We start from the raw sequence: 14,740 nt of genomic DNA, 5'->3' as shown, positions 1-14,740 counted from the left end.
TCTGGTCTGCATCCCCTTAACAATTGTGTGTATTGAGCCGTACTGTATTGTACCCATTCTGCAATCTGTTAATAAAGTTTTCATTCATTCATTCATTCCCTCGTCCGTATTTCAGCCAGCAAGTCATACCACCAGCTCTATAAACTAGCCCCTTTTATGACTGTGATGCAAGCCCTGCCCCTGTATTCAAGCATCACAGTCATGAAAGGGGTTATGTATAAACAAGCACACGCTACTGTTGTCCACGACTTATCCTCCAAGGCATCTGTCTGCTATATAATAATCTTTTGTGTACCGTTACACCCCTAATGTCTGGTGATCTACTACCTACCCTGGCTTAGACTATTGACGGCGAGGCAAGCAGATTATGACAGAGGACTCTGTCCATTTCAATCACCTGTTGTGAAGCTCAAGAGTTCCCTCTTTAGCTCAGTTCTATCCTCGTCTGTCAACAACTCTGTGTTGTGGACATATCTACAGTATCTCTGTTTCTCGGTACCCAGGATTCAACCAGGCCCAGTTGGATCAGATATGCATTCTTGGTCTGTTCTAGTGACATGTGACGGGCATGATAGGATCTTCAGGACGGCAGGGAGTCATGATGGTAGCGCTTGATGCCAGGCTTATCAGAACTATGTACAGACCACGTTGTCGTTACCTTTTAGGAGTAATTCACTTATTTTTGATCCTCTACTGTTATCTCTCCACAGCCTCCGGAGTCTCCTCTCCGCCCACCACCCCCACCCAGGTCCCCAGCCAGCCTCTGTTTCCTCAGGAGGCCCAGCAGCAGAGTGTCGCCGGCCCAGAGCGCCCAGACCCTCACGCTCGATCCCGGTCCGTCTCCGCCCCGCTGGACACGGGACAGCAGCGCCTCAGCCTCCCCAACTCCAAACCCCCAATCCCTTCTACCAGCCCCGCCCCGCCCCACAACACTACCTCACCACCACACGTAAGTCACATCATGGTGCGTCTTTCAGCCTACTGACAAAGTGGTTCTCCTCCAACATGATGACTTGTCATACAGAACTTGTAAGTCGCTTTGGATAAAAGCGTCAGCTAAATGACTAAATGTAAACATGGCAAACCTGTAAGGATAAGTACAGGCGATGTGGGGAAAATGGGACACTGGCTGAATGAACAAACTGCTTTTCTTTTGTTCCTATGTAATTTAGGGGAATAAGGATTGAGAATTGAAATCGCAAGTTGGGAATGATGAGTGTTAAAAAAGAATAATAATAGTAAATACAAATGTTTAAATTTGTGTCCTTAAAATCAAAAGTTGCACGACAAATTGTGGATTTGGGGAATCGCCACACCTCTAGTGGTCAACATAAGGTTGTATTGCTTTATATGTATTTTGAAGTTAACGATTTTCAATCGTTTGTACATCGTTGAGTCTACACGGTCCTCACTCCAATTACATGGAATGTAATGGTTGAGTCTACATCAGGGGTCTCAAACTCGCGGGCCAATTGCGGCCCGCTGGATGATATTTTGCGGCCCCCTACATAATTTATTTTATGAGTAAAAAAAGTTTCATAAAAATCTTAGTCAAACCTTTAGTATTATGGATATTAAACATGCTGGCAGAGTACATGCATCCATGTTGTTGTGAACATTTTAATTAAATAAAGAAATTCCCTATCCATAGTTGCCGTGGGAAAGAATTAAATTTAAATTTAAATTAAATAAATGCCCTACCTACCCATGGCCTTAACTGACAACCAACAGGAAACGAACAATATTTTCTTTTATGCCTAATAAAATAATGTATGACTGAAGTGATGGAGACCAATAACTGAAATACTGGCTGGTGATTTGATTAAACATCTTTGTGATAGAATAAAAAAAAATGCACAGTGCATTTCCATAGCTGTGGATGAGTCCACTGACACCACTGAGAAGCCTATGTTCTGAAGAACCATTCATGTTCTGAAGAACTGTTCATGTTCTGAAGAACTGTTCATGTTCTGAAGAACTGTTCATGTTCTGAAATGTTATTGCTAAAGATTGAGAAGATTGGATCAGTTGTACTTTTTTTTGGAATACTTGAAACCCTTTTTTGTGGAATATTTGATGCGGCCCAGCCTCACCCAGACTCTACCTCCAGCGGCCCCCAGGTAAATTGAGTTTGAGACCCCTGGTCTACATGGTCCTCACTGTCTACCTGACAGAGTGAGGACCATTTAGACCCAGCTATTGAATTATGTACTTATTCCACATTGTACTGTATGCGGGTGAATTAACACAATCCTAAATCCAAACAATCGGGTTGTGCCGGACCCATATCGGTTTTGGGCAGAGAATCAAAGCTCTAGTGTGGAGCAGGTCCAAGCCAGCCCAGGCTCATTATGTCTGAGCCCAAACCACGGCAGCAGAACAGCAGTAATGGTTATGTGTGGAGTGGTGCTGAAATCTAATAATTTTCCATAGGGTTATTTTTCATGAAATACAATGTTACATGGTAATAACCAACCATAAATGTTCGTTTGCATCCCTGATAAAAAAAGCTTTTTTGATGTTGGCAATACATCTGATACAAGTTCTGATTTGACACTGTGTGTGCGTGTGTGTGCGTGCGTGCGCGTCAACAGACTGTGTTTATACTGTCTGATTTAAAGGAACATGCCAACATTATGGGAAAAGTGCTTACCGTCTTCTCCAGAGTCAGACAGGAAGATGGATACCAATTTCCTCTCTGTGCGTTCAGTAGAAAGCTATCTGGCTGCATGCTAGTCTAGCTTAGCACAAATTAATTGAAGTGGATACGGACCATTAGCCTAGCTTAAAGCTGTTTAACCAAAAGTGTTTTTGGCCAACAGCTAGGTTAGCTGGTCCGTATCCGCTCTTCCACAAGGATTGTGTTAAACCTCGAGCTGAGTTCTCCACAGTTCAACAACAAAGTGTAGAAATTAGGAACAGTGTTACCACCATTTCCTACGGGGGAGCGAGGAATTGCTTTATTGTGTACAATGCAATGCTGTTGTAATGAATGAGTGCCTTGATCTGTCTGCGCTTGTCCGCTTTGAGTGATGGTGGACACTAGTCTAGAAGGGTAAATCAATATTTCATCACCAAACCCTGTCTTTGCTGTTGATACTAACACCACAACACCTCATGATTGCAGTCGGCTATGAGTCACAAGCCTCTCCTCATCGGTCTCTTTCTCGCTCTCGCTCCCTCTATGCTCATCTCGACTCATACCCCCTCCCCCTCTCCCTCCTCCACTCGCCATCTTTGGACAAAAGGGCTTTCACTATAATCAGGAGAATGTGGAGGAGGTTATCCTTTTTGCCAAGTCCAATCTGAAAACAGATTGATTAAATGGCCCTCAATCTCGGATTTATGTGCGTCGTCTTGGTTGGTGTGCACTGTGTTTGGAGGCATGCCCACTGCGGTGCAGCAGGTTAGATTTATAGACGTCGTAGAAGTTGTTTTGGCTGTGAAAAGTGCTGTGTCACCACTATAGGGTGACTCTGGGGACTGCTGGGCATCCCGGAGGAAACATACCAGGGCGTTTTTGCACTGCCGCAGTGGGTTGTTGTCGTGCGTATACTTACAAATGAGAGGCAAAAGAAAATAACTTGGACTCAACCTCTCGGGATGACTCAGCGTGTTGACTGATTTTGCTATTCGGTATAGGTAAATAATATAATTTGAATATGAGGTGCAGGTGGTGCTATTGCTGAGGTCCAAAACATGCATTCTTTTATCATCAAATACATACAAATAGTATGTTCTCTGTCGTCCCATATGAATGATGTGGACAAGGTATCCCTGGCGTGTTTTGCTGCTAGGCAACACAACAAGGGATTTCCTAATATGGTGAAGCGTCGTGGTGGTTCTGCATCGAGGGGTGTGTCCGCTCAGCGAGCGTGATGATGGTGCCTTTTGCATTCCCCACTTGGACAGTGTGAGCGACTTCCCCTGTCATTAAATATCCCCTGGGTGCAGTTCAATTGTGGGAGACGAGTCGACTACACTCATAACACACAATAAGAGTATCTGCTGTTCTCGACATTAGTGAATAGCATCTACTACTAGTAGGGTCTACTAGCAGCACACCTCTGGAGCAGTGGTTAGTATGACCAGCCTGTAGGAATCGGTGCCTCTTTACTGCAGCAAATGGATTAGGACTGTTCCACTTTCTGTGTTTAAGGGGTGTGGTGGCGACTCGAGTCTCATAATAATTCCACTAAAGTTGCAGCCTGAACGCGCACGGTTGTATTTATCTCGCATACAGTCAGTAGAGTAGACCACCGAATGAGGCGACCGGGGCTAGTCGCTAGCCTGTAGCCCGCAGCTCGGATGTAGATGCGTCTCTCTCTGGCCACATTGAGGAAAGTCGTGCATCGTGCTGCTTATTTACAGCCAACTTCGCCGTGCGCTGAACCGCGTGCGTCTGTAGTGTCGGGGATCTGCTGCGTTCTTCACTCTGCAACTTGTGCCTCTTTCTTCCAGGTCTACGGTTTATTCGAAGGCATGCTGGAGAAACTTGAACTAGATGATGATGGTAAGTGTCCCGTTCGCGTGTGTTTATTATTAAAAAAAATGTTTGAGCTGTTCTATTTGTATTCCAGTGCCGTATGAGTGGGTTTCACTTAACACACCCCATACCGTTGCGATACTGTACTTTAGTGCGGTATAAGTTACCAATGTATGTAAATGTTAATATGTATGGATTGCAGCAGCATATTGGAGTGGGTTTAAAGAGCTGTATGCAGCGCACGTCTGCAAACCCCCACTCGGTGATATCAGGGGCTACCGGGTATATCCTCCTGTGCACCGATTATGTCAGAATCGAGGAATCCCCCCGACAAGGTGGTGACTTCATTGATCTAGTGTCATCATCAATCATCATCACCACCACCACACACGTTTGAATGTCAGTTGTGCACGATTTTTTTTTATTTTTATGAATGACTTTTACGCATTGCTCGTCGCGAGTCGTGACACGTTATTATGCACCAACAGTCAAACGCCTTTCGTGCAGATTTTCAACAACAAGCCACCAGTCCGATCTTCAATGTGGTTATTCAAACTTATGGACTGTTTAATTCCCCAAAAAGGATTTGGCGAAAGGATCGTAACATTACTTTAAAATGTTTTAAGTTTTTGACCACGCTGAATCTTCTCTCTGCTGTAGGTTGTGTATGATCAAACTGGGAAATATTCACCTTTTTATGTTTGTGTGTGTCAGCACATCTAATTCACATCCATAGTAGGCCTAGTTGTTGTTCAAACGCACTATTCTCTGTGCTCATCCATTCTGGTCGTTGAGGATGTTTCCAGTGCTTGATTGTCAGTAAGTGCCCCCAAGTGTACCAGAGCAGTGATGGTTCTAGAGGCTGTTGGGAATAGAGTACACCTGCCCAGCTCTCATCGTTAGTGGTGCTGCTTGTTTCCCCCCAGACCTCCCTTCTCACCATGCTTATCTCTGTCCCACTGTGTTTACAGCTGCTGAACCAGAGAGTGATATTTACTTACGCTTTATGAAGTCCCACAAGTGCTACGACATCGTTCCCACCAGCTCCAAGCTGGTTGTCTTTGACACAGCACTCCAAGTAAGACCTGACTCTCCTGTTTCATGTATCTCCGATATATACTAATACTATACTCACAGACTCCGGATGAACATGTCAACATAGACACAACCATTACCCACAGTCACCAATTGCTATAGCATTTGTTTGTGATAAAGTCGAGGACGTTTTGTCTCTAGGAGAACATTCCCATGATATTGAAGTGTCCCCCTTGGCGAGAGAGCCATAACAGGGAGAACTGCTATAGAGCTAAAGTTAATGTTCCTGAGGTGAAGCTATGGCTTTGGGCTTGGAAGCGGCTCTACTGAAGTGGTTGTGAAATTGTCATTAAGCTGTTAAACAGTAATCTTGGGGAAGTTGAAGCTCTTTGATGTGTAGAAGTTTGACCACCAAAGCGTGAACTGAAGAGGTTTTTAAGCAGCCTTATCTGAATAAAATAGCAATTCTAAAACCAGAGGAATTCCGTTGGGAATTCGGATCTTAAAGTGGTAGTTTGCTTTCTTTTTGTGTTGCTGCTATTGTTAGTATTTTTACTTTGAAGGTATATGCCCGACTGACCTACGTTGTATTCTTTAAATACAGTATATCATCAGAGTCTTGAACACTGAATTCTCCACACATGAGCACACGCACAACACACACACTGTATACGCTCACACACTAGCAGTCACTTTAGCATGAACACACACACACACACATGCTGCACACGCTCACACTCATGGTCACTTTACACAATGAAAGGTCACTTTAAAAACAAGAACGGGAGTGGTTCTTGTATAGTAAACAGATGGATAGCAAGCTAGCATAAGGACACATAGTATAACTGTAGATTGTATAGTATAGCATACATAAGACCCAGTGCCTCATCCGTAGCTAACAGTGTATTGCACTATCGCAGGACCTTAGCATGTCTTACCATGCTTTTTGTAAACTTCATGTACATAAACCTGTTATGTCTTATTACTTGTATTATTGCACAAATGTCTTATTCTCATCCTATTGGATTCTTATTATTGTATTATTGTACAATCGTTGCGGGCAAGACACCCCGCATTTCACTGTATGCTTGTATGCCGTGACAAATAAAACTCTTGACTTGACTTGACTTGACTTGACTTGACTTGACTTGACTTGTGTATAGGCCTGACCATCTTTTAGATACTTGCACATCTTTTTTCCCAGCATTGTGTCATTGCAATGCAACGTCGGTAAATGGTTACAAAGCGCAAAATGCATAAATCTGTGCTCCGAATAATCCCAAAGCAGCTTGTCCATTCATGTTATAATAATAATAATAACTGGACTTTGAAGAAGTCTTTATTCGTCATGCAGTGACGCACACATGTGTTGGGCGGCACACGCACAGGAACACACACATGCAATTTGTTTTGGGTCGCCAATGAGATTGAGTCTCTGCGCTTGACCCATCCCGTCGCCCCTCCCCATCCCGTCGCCCCCCCCCCCCCCCCCCCCCCAGGGCAGCCGGGAGCAGATAGGGGCCGCGGCGTGGGGCCGCGCCCCGGGGACCAATCCAAGTGCTCATGTCCGTCTTTGTCAGGGACGTGACAGCATTAGCGATCTGTTGGAGCTGGAGCCTGGTAGGTCCTGAATACCGCTAAAATGCACATATAGAATTATGAAAACGGCACCTATAATGTATTCACACACAAACAATCTCTTAAGAACATGGGGCAAATGGACAAGCTGCTTTTGGGGTTATTTTTGAGTGCAGATCTGCATTTTCTGTGTTTTTGTTTCGTTTGTCCAATGCTTCCTCGGCTGCCCTGCAGTGCTAGAAATAAAGCTATAATGCAAGTATCTAAAAAGTAGTGATGCACGATATATCGGCCGCCAATATAATATCGGTCGATATGGCAGTTTTTTTACACATCGGTATCGGCCGATATCAAGATAGGGCCGATATATATATAATTTTTTTTACATGTTTTGGCCTTAAATAGTTTCAAAATATCAGTAATTTCGGAAAATAAGTTACAAAAGTTACAGAAAAAATGCGTTTTGGAAAATAGCTCTTTATTTGATTATCATATAAAAGTGTTTTCTATACAGAGATATCGACATCTGTAAATATTGGTATCGGCCAGAACAGCAATATTAATATCGGTTATCGGTATCGGCCACAATTTTCACATCGGTGCATCACTACTAAAAAGTGTCGATTTGCACTTGAAAACCACTTGGGTTGATCAGAAACATACCTTGAAAATAAAAAGTGAACTAGTGCTTTAAATGCTTGACATTTTCCATCTTTGCTTTGCAAGGTCATAGGAATGTTCAACGCATTTGTGGTTCACTCTCATAAATGTATTTATTTATTAAGAAAACTATTTTATTGTGTAAGGAAGGGTTAATTATTTCTGATGGGTCTTTGACAGGTAAAGAAGGCATTTTTTGCCTTGGTGGCCAATGGGGTGCGTGCAGCTCCGCTGTGGGACACGGAGAAACAGAGTTTTGTGGGTAAGCGTTCGTGCCATTCCCCTGGCTTGCTGGCCTTTTGAATGACTGGATGCCTTGATGAATGTGAAAAGTGAATCCACCAAGTACCTAAATCTCAAATGATGTTATATTATACTGTTAAAGAGGTCTGGCTGTGTTGACATACGGATAGGTTCAGTAGCCGTATCAGACCATCTGGTCTTGACTGGTGGAGCATCATGCTGTATTGAGCAGAGCCATCATAGACTTTTAGGCACAGGCCCCTCTGTACTACTATTGACTACCAGGGCTTGACATCAACACCCACCACCTGCCACATCAACACATCAACACCCACCACCTGCCACATCAACACCCACCACCTGCCACATCAACACATCAACACCCACCACCTGCCAAATGACATCAACACCCACCACCTGCCACATCAACACATCAACACCCACCACCTGCCACATAACACCCACCACCTGCCAAATGACATCAACACCCACCACCTGCCACATCAACACATCAACACCCACCACCTGCCACATCAACACCCACCACCTGCCAAATGACATCAACACCCACCACCTGCCACATCAACACATCAACACCCACCACCTGCCAAATGACATCAACACCCACCACCTGCCAAATGACATCAACACCCACCACCTGCCACATCAACAATTTACTACAAGCGTTGCAAGGGCAAGGCTAAGAGAATCATTAAAGACTCCAGTCACCCGAACAACTGCCTCTTCGAACTGCTGCGGTCAGGCAAGCGATACAGGAGTCTCAAGGCGAGCACAGAAAGACTCAGAAGTAGCTTCTATCCCCAGGCCATCAGGCTGCTAAACGAACAATGAATGAACACTACACAACAACAACCACCAAACGCACATAGCACACACATCCACACGCACACACCCACTTTAAACAAACACACTGTAGCACCCACTCCACACACTTTATAGCACACACCCACTTTAAACAAACACACTGTAGCACCCACTCCCCACACTTTATATTTATGGATGAAGGATTGCACTACAACTCGTACACCTTACTGTAAATTGTACCTAAAATTGTACCTCATCCCATTTCTGCTTTGCACTAGATAGTACTGTACATTAGTACACTGCATAGTATTGTGTATTGTATATTATATGGTAACTCAGAACATTGTACATATGTCTATACCGAACACTGTGACCTCATTTTCTTCTTCTAAATTCATGCTATATTATGTTATTATGTTATTTGATACTATCTTGTCTAGCACAGTCTCTGGAGCGTAACAGTAAGAAGCATTTTGTATGAAAGTATTCTGTACTTCTGTATGACAACTATTAAAGAACTTGAACACCCACCACCTGCCAAATGCAGTTAGAATATGGCAGTGGTGTGTAACGCCGGCACTCTTACTAGCCACTAGGTCACTCTTACTAGCCAGTAGCCACTAGGTCACTCTTACTAGCCACAAGGTCACTCTTACTAGCCAGTAGCCACTAGGTCACTCTTACTAGCCACTAGGTCACTCTTACCAGCCACTAGGTCACTCTTACCAGCCACTAGGTCGCTCTTACTAGCCACTAGGTCACTCTTACTAGCCACTAGGTCACTCTTACCAGCCACTAGGTCACTCTTACTAGCCACTAGGTCACTCTTACTAGCCACTAGGTCACTCTTACTAGCCACTAGGTCACTTTTACCAGCCACTAGGTCACTCTTACTAGCCAGTAGCCACTAGGTCACTCTTACTAGCCAGTAGCCACTAGGTCACTCTTACTAGCCAGTAGCCACTAGGTCACTCTTACTAGCCAGTAGGTCACTCTTACTAGCCACTAGGTCACTCTTACTAGCCACTAGGTCACTCGTACTAGCCACTAGGTAACTCTTACTAGCCACTAGGTCACCTCTTACTAGCCACTAGATCACTCTTACTAATCACTAGGTCGCTCTTACTAGCCAGTAGCCACTAGGTCACTCTTACACTCTTACTAGCCACTAGGTCACTCGTACTAGCCACTAGGTAACTCTTACTAGACACTAGGTAACTCTTACTAGACACTAGGTCACCTCTTACTAGCCACTAGATCACTCTTACTAACCACTAGGTCACTCTTACTAGCCAGTAGCCACTAGGTCACTCTTACACTCTTACTAGCCAAAAAAAAAAAAAACAGTGTACAGGGACAAATCAAAGCATGTATAAAAAACATGTATAAGCACCGTATAGGCAGGCACACATAGCCTCTAGGTCACTCTTACTGGCCTCTAGGTCACTCTTACCAGCCACTAGGTCACTCTTACTAGCCTCTAGGTCACCCACCAAAAGTGGCCTTTCAGTGCCAGAAAAAAGGCACTTCTTTGTGGAAAAGAAATGGACGCTGCCATCGTGTTTGTTGTTGAAAACGACCTATCTGACTTCCCTATCTTTCTTTTTAAACCCCCGGAAATATTTGTAAAAGTTGTGCGCAGAGAGAAAAGGGAAGTAAGAAAAAAAAGACGTGTGATTCAGCATTTTCTCTCCATATCTCAGCGACATGTGCAAGTCTCGAAGCTTCCCGGGTCACCCCTACATTTTGACACCGGGACTGGCTTTCTATGACCCTGGGCCGTGGAGAAAGTTTCACTTTTGCGTGTCACACAGTTTAAATTTCTATTCCGATTTTGGCTTCCCACGATCATGAAAACAAGATGGATCGATAAAACGTTTTTAGTAATGCGATGGACATGTGGCAGGAATAATTCAGTCTGCAATAATTGAATACTGTATATGCAATTAAACCTCACACCAAGTTATTAGTTCACAATGTTATGTCTAATAATAAATCTAATAGGTGAACACACATTAATCACATTAATTTAGATGAATATAGATGATACATTTTACATATCATTCCAGCTGGAGTTTTACATTCATATCGATGAATACTGCAGTTTTTTGTACTATTGGATCAGCTGAGTCATAATGCTTGGATAAAGAGACATGTTACACATAGCATTACACATTCATTTAGAATCCAAGAAATGATACCCCCTCATGTAAATGAAAAGTATGCAATAGAGCCTAATTTATCTGAACTTCTGAGTTCCGAAATTGTTCAATGAACCGGTCGGATGTTCCGTTTGTTTGTTCGTTTTTTTTCCCACAAGCATGCTACTTCACCTGGCTGTTTCATATCTAAACACATTATATCATATACCATATAAAGACATGCTCTGCCAAATGTTGCACTTGGCAACGACTTTATAATGTACATTTATTAAACCAAAAAAGAAAAATTTCAGAAGAGGTCCTAATGTGTTTTCCACGCAATAATTTCCAATAATCCGAACATTTACAGTCTCGTTAACGACCCCCAAACACTAGGGGTCCAGATAGACGAGGTTCTGCTGTTCCTGTGTAGAATACCGCAGTGTCCTGGTTTTCTACACTCTTTACTGTAGACAGACTGAGTCATGGTGCTTTGCTTTTCAGTTTTCACCCCACAGTCAGCCTGCGTTGAATGATGGAAGCTCCATTAGCGTTAGGGTGAGGCCATATTGATGCCCTGAGGGATTCTTTTTATTGAACCAGTCTCTGTATGAATATGCAATTGACTGCGCCTGATGTACACAACAAATGCCAAGTCAGGGAGCAAAGCACTTGGATGTTCACAAATGCAGCGCTAACATTTTTATTAAAGTCTGTGAAAAGCAATAATAGATATGTGTTCCGAGTTTGTAACGCCACAGAGAAATTGTGTTATTAACCACCCAGCCAAATTTGAAGGAAAAAATTTTTTGGTTTGAAAATTCTGAAAATAAAAGCAGTGTGTTCCCTCTCTTCAACCCTCTCTCTCTCCCTGCCTCTTCTCTCTCTCCATGTCTCAATTTACATAAGCAATTTACCTCAGTGAAACAACGCTAAGTATGGCTTCAGTGTGTCATTGAGCCATGATTTCAAGCCTGAACACAAAAATGGCCACAATTCAGTACTACATAGTTCAGTCTTTTCACATGTTTTCAGTAACCATTTTCTAACATGTATAATGTGTTTTTATAAACGAATCCAGAATTCACTTTACACAGACTTTAAGCACCGCGGTGCTCACAGGACTGTGCTTCTCATTCCAGGAATGCTGACAATCACAGACTTCATCATCATACTCCACAGATACTACAAGTCACCACTGGTACGTCCGCCTGATGGTTCTCCCCTCCAGGTGTACGCTCTGTGGAATGTTTTCTCTGGAATCTAATCGTGGAATTCTAAGAACTCCAAAGCTTTCAATGAGCATGTTCTTTTGTCAATATTCTGATCTCTCATGCAAGACCATACGCCTGAAATTGTTAATATTTGCATAAGATGTAATTATGCTATAGAGTATTCTGTTTGTTGGTTGTTGTTTTTTTTGTTTTGTTTACCTATCCAACAACATCCTTGAAGGTCCAGCGTACTACAGGGAATGTTGTTCACTGACTGGCCATTCAGGTATGAGTGTAGTTTCCTGCTTGCGCAAGAAAATGCAAGCTGCAAAATAGGCACCTCCTCACAACACCCTGTTCCTCCAGAGATCTGATTGGTTAGCAGCTGGGCAACAGAGGTGAGAAGCATGGAAAAAATGCGACCACTTGCTTTTTCTACATTCTAACGCTCTAGCCTACAGTGGAGGATGTTAGTGCTAGTGCTGCGCTCAATAACCGTCACTTTTTACAAAGAAGCGTTGTGCTAGTCAATGGAAAATATTGATGGCCTGTGCACAAGTAGGTGTGTTTAGACGCAAATGTGTAAATGCCCAACGAGTCACATACAGTGTGCTCCAACGTGGTGATGTGAAAGTTCTCTGTAAATGCCTCTAGGTGGCAGCGTGGGGCTAAGAGTTGCTTGAACCAGGATCCCTGCTCTCCCAAAACAGATTTGGATATCTTGTTTTATTGTTTTTCAGGTGCAAATCTATGAATTAGAGGAACATAAGCTTGAGACGTGGAGAGGTTTGTATTCTGTTTCCTTGTTGTGCCACACGTTATAAATCCATCATAGTTTCACTGCCAAGGTTTAGAATCCATGATGCTGCTGACTGTTCTTTTCCTACACAGAGCTTTACCTGCAAGCGACATTTAAGCCTTTAGTGAACATATCACCTGACGCAAGGTACATTGTTTGACCCTGAATAATTGATTAACCTTGATGTTCAATGGTTAGAATGCATTAGTGTGTGTTTCCGTGTGTAGACTTGTGTGCGTGTTCATATTACATTCTTACCTTTGTTGTTTGGTAATCATTGTATCTACTTTGTTGTTGTGTTTGTAGCCTGTTTGACGCGGTGTACACCCTCATCAAAAACAAAATCCACCGGCTGCCTGTCATTGACCCTGTCACAGGGAATGCACTTTACATTCTCACACACAAGAGGATCCTCAAGTTCCTCCAGCTCTTTGTGAGTTAACTGACTATTCCCTTGGCGAATGAGTGCCTATGACACATTTAATTTGATGCAATACAGATGCAATTCATTTAATGTGATGATGGATAATTGAACCTTATGTTCTAAAAATAACCTGCACTCAAAAATTTACCTCTGCTGTGTTTCTATTTGTCGTTGACTTTTCGGTATGAGACATTTCTCATGGCCATTAATAAATGACATGAGAAAGGCCTTGTAACAACAACAATGAGATTAATTTTGAGTGCAGGAATCATCATTTGTTCTTTTGGAGCAAATTTATTGGGATTTTAATTGATTCTCGGGACCATTTTAGACGTTTTGTTGTATGTTGTCAATTGTTTTGTACCTTGTTTTTCCCATGACGTCTAAACAGAGAAAGTATTCAGTAGTCATCTTTTGCCCTGCCACTGCCCTCTAGTGGTCACTTATAAGTAGGGCTGGGGAATATACCCTGTGAGATTGTATCATGGGATTCTTTTTTATTGTTATTCACGATACAATTTTTTTTGTCAAAGTAACGAAGAAAAAAAAGAGGAAATATTAAGGCAGATTTATCACAAATTGACTTCTGAAGTATTTGAGAATGTTAATTGAAGATGAATGTTTGATTTTGAAAAAGTATCACACCTCTCATTTACCATGCAGGATTGGTTGAAAAGTGCTGGATTTGAAGGTGTTTGTTTCCCAGGTGTGTGAAATGCCCAAGCCAGCCTTCATGAAGCAGACGCTTGGGGAGCTGGGCATCGGCACCTACAACGACATCGCTTTCATCCGCCCCCACACACCCATCATCAAGGCCCTCAACATCTTCGTGGAGAGAAGGGTGTCTGCCCTGCCTGTGGTGGACGACTCGGGTGAGCATGTTTTAGTTCTAGTCCACCCTTTTCTTTACTGTTTGTAAACAATGATGACGTATGTCTGGATGCATGTGTATTTTGGAAACTGAAAGACCAGTGGAGTACAATAGTCTAGCCAGGTATTTGAGGGCATGGAACACAGAAGATTGGAAATATGACCTAAATAGATTTGTGTAAAATGGAACCAAATGCCAGAACCATATGCAATTAACAAGTGGATGGAATACATTAGCAAGTGGTTGTATCATAATGTAGGATTTTGCCAACAGACCATGCAACAACTGGACATTTAAGTGGTTTGAGTCTGTGGCGTGTCACCTCAAATCTCTCTGATGTGTGCGCATCTTTGTAATGACGTTGATGGAAAAAGGGTATACTATGAGATGAAGTCAGCCTAGCAAGGTCAGTCAGGACACTCTTGCTGCCAGGTGACCATTGGTCAGTCTCTACAATGTGCTGA

General features: G+C 42.9%; 1 protein-coding gene across 2 annotated transcripts in view; it reads left to right on the top strand.

Annotated features, from left to right (window-relative positions):
- LOC311238645 (5'-AMP-activated protein kinase subunit gamma-1-like) overlaps positions 1-14,740 on the top strand; it is a 41,515-nt gene that overhangs the window by 22,245 nt on the left and 4,530 nt on the right. For both annotated transcript variants that reach the window (XM_084326778.1, XM_084326777.1), the window contains 9 exons: positions 711-949; positions 4,462-4,513; positions 5,458-5,564; positions 7,940-8,021; positions 12,111-12,169; positions 12,923-12,968; positions 13,074-13,128; positions 13,288-13,414; positions 14,112-14,277. In XM_084326778.1, coding sequence (XP_084182904.1) covers positions 711-949; positions 4,462-4,513; positions 5,458-5,564; positions 7,940-8,021; positions 12,111-12,169; positions 12,923-12,968; positions 13,074-13,128; positions 13,288-13,414; positions 14,112-14,277 — 933 coding nt within the window. The remainder of the gene's footprint in view (positions 1-710; positions 950-4,461; positions 4,514-5,457; positions 5,565-7,939; positions 8,022-12,110; positions 12,170-12,922; positions 12,969-13,073; positions 13,129-13,287; positions 13,415-14,111; positions 14,278-14,740) is intronic.

The sequence above is a fragment of the Notolepis coatsorum genome (assembly GCF_963971535.1).
Source record: "Notolepis coatsorum genome assembly, chromosome: 13".
Lineage (NCBI taxonomy): Eukaryota > Metazoa > Chordata > Actinopteri > Aulopiformes > Paralepididae > Notolepis > Notolepis coatsorum.
This window is presented reverse-complemented; position numbering and strand designations above follow the sequence as displayed.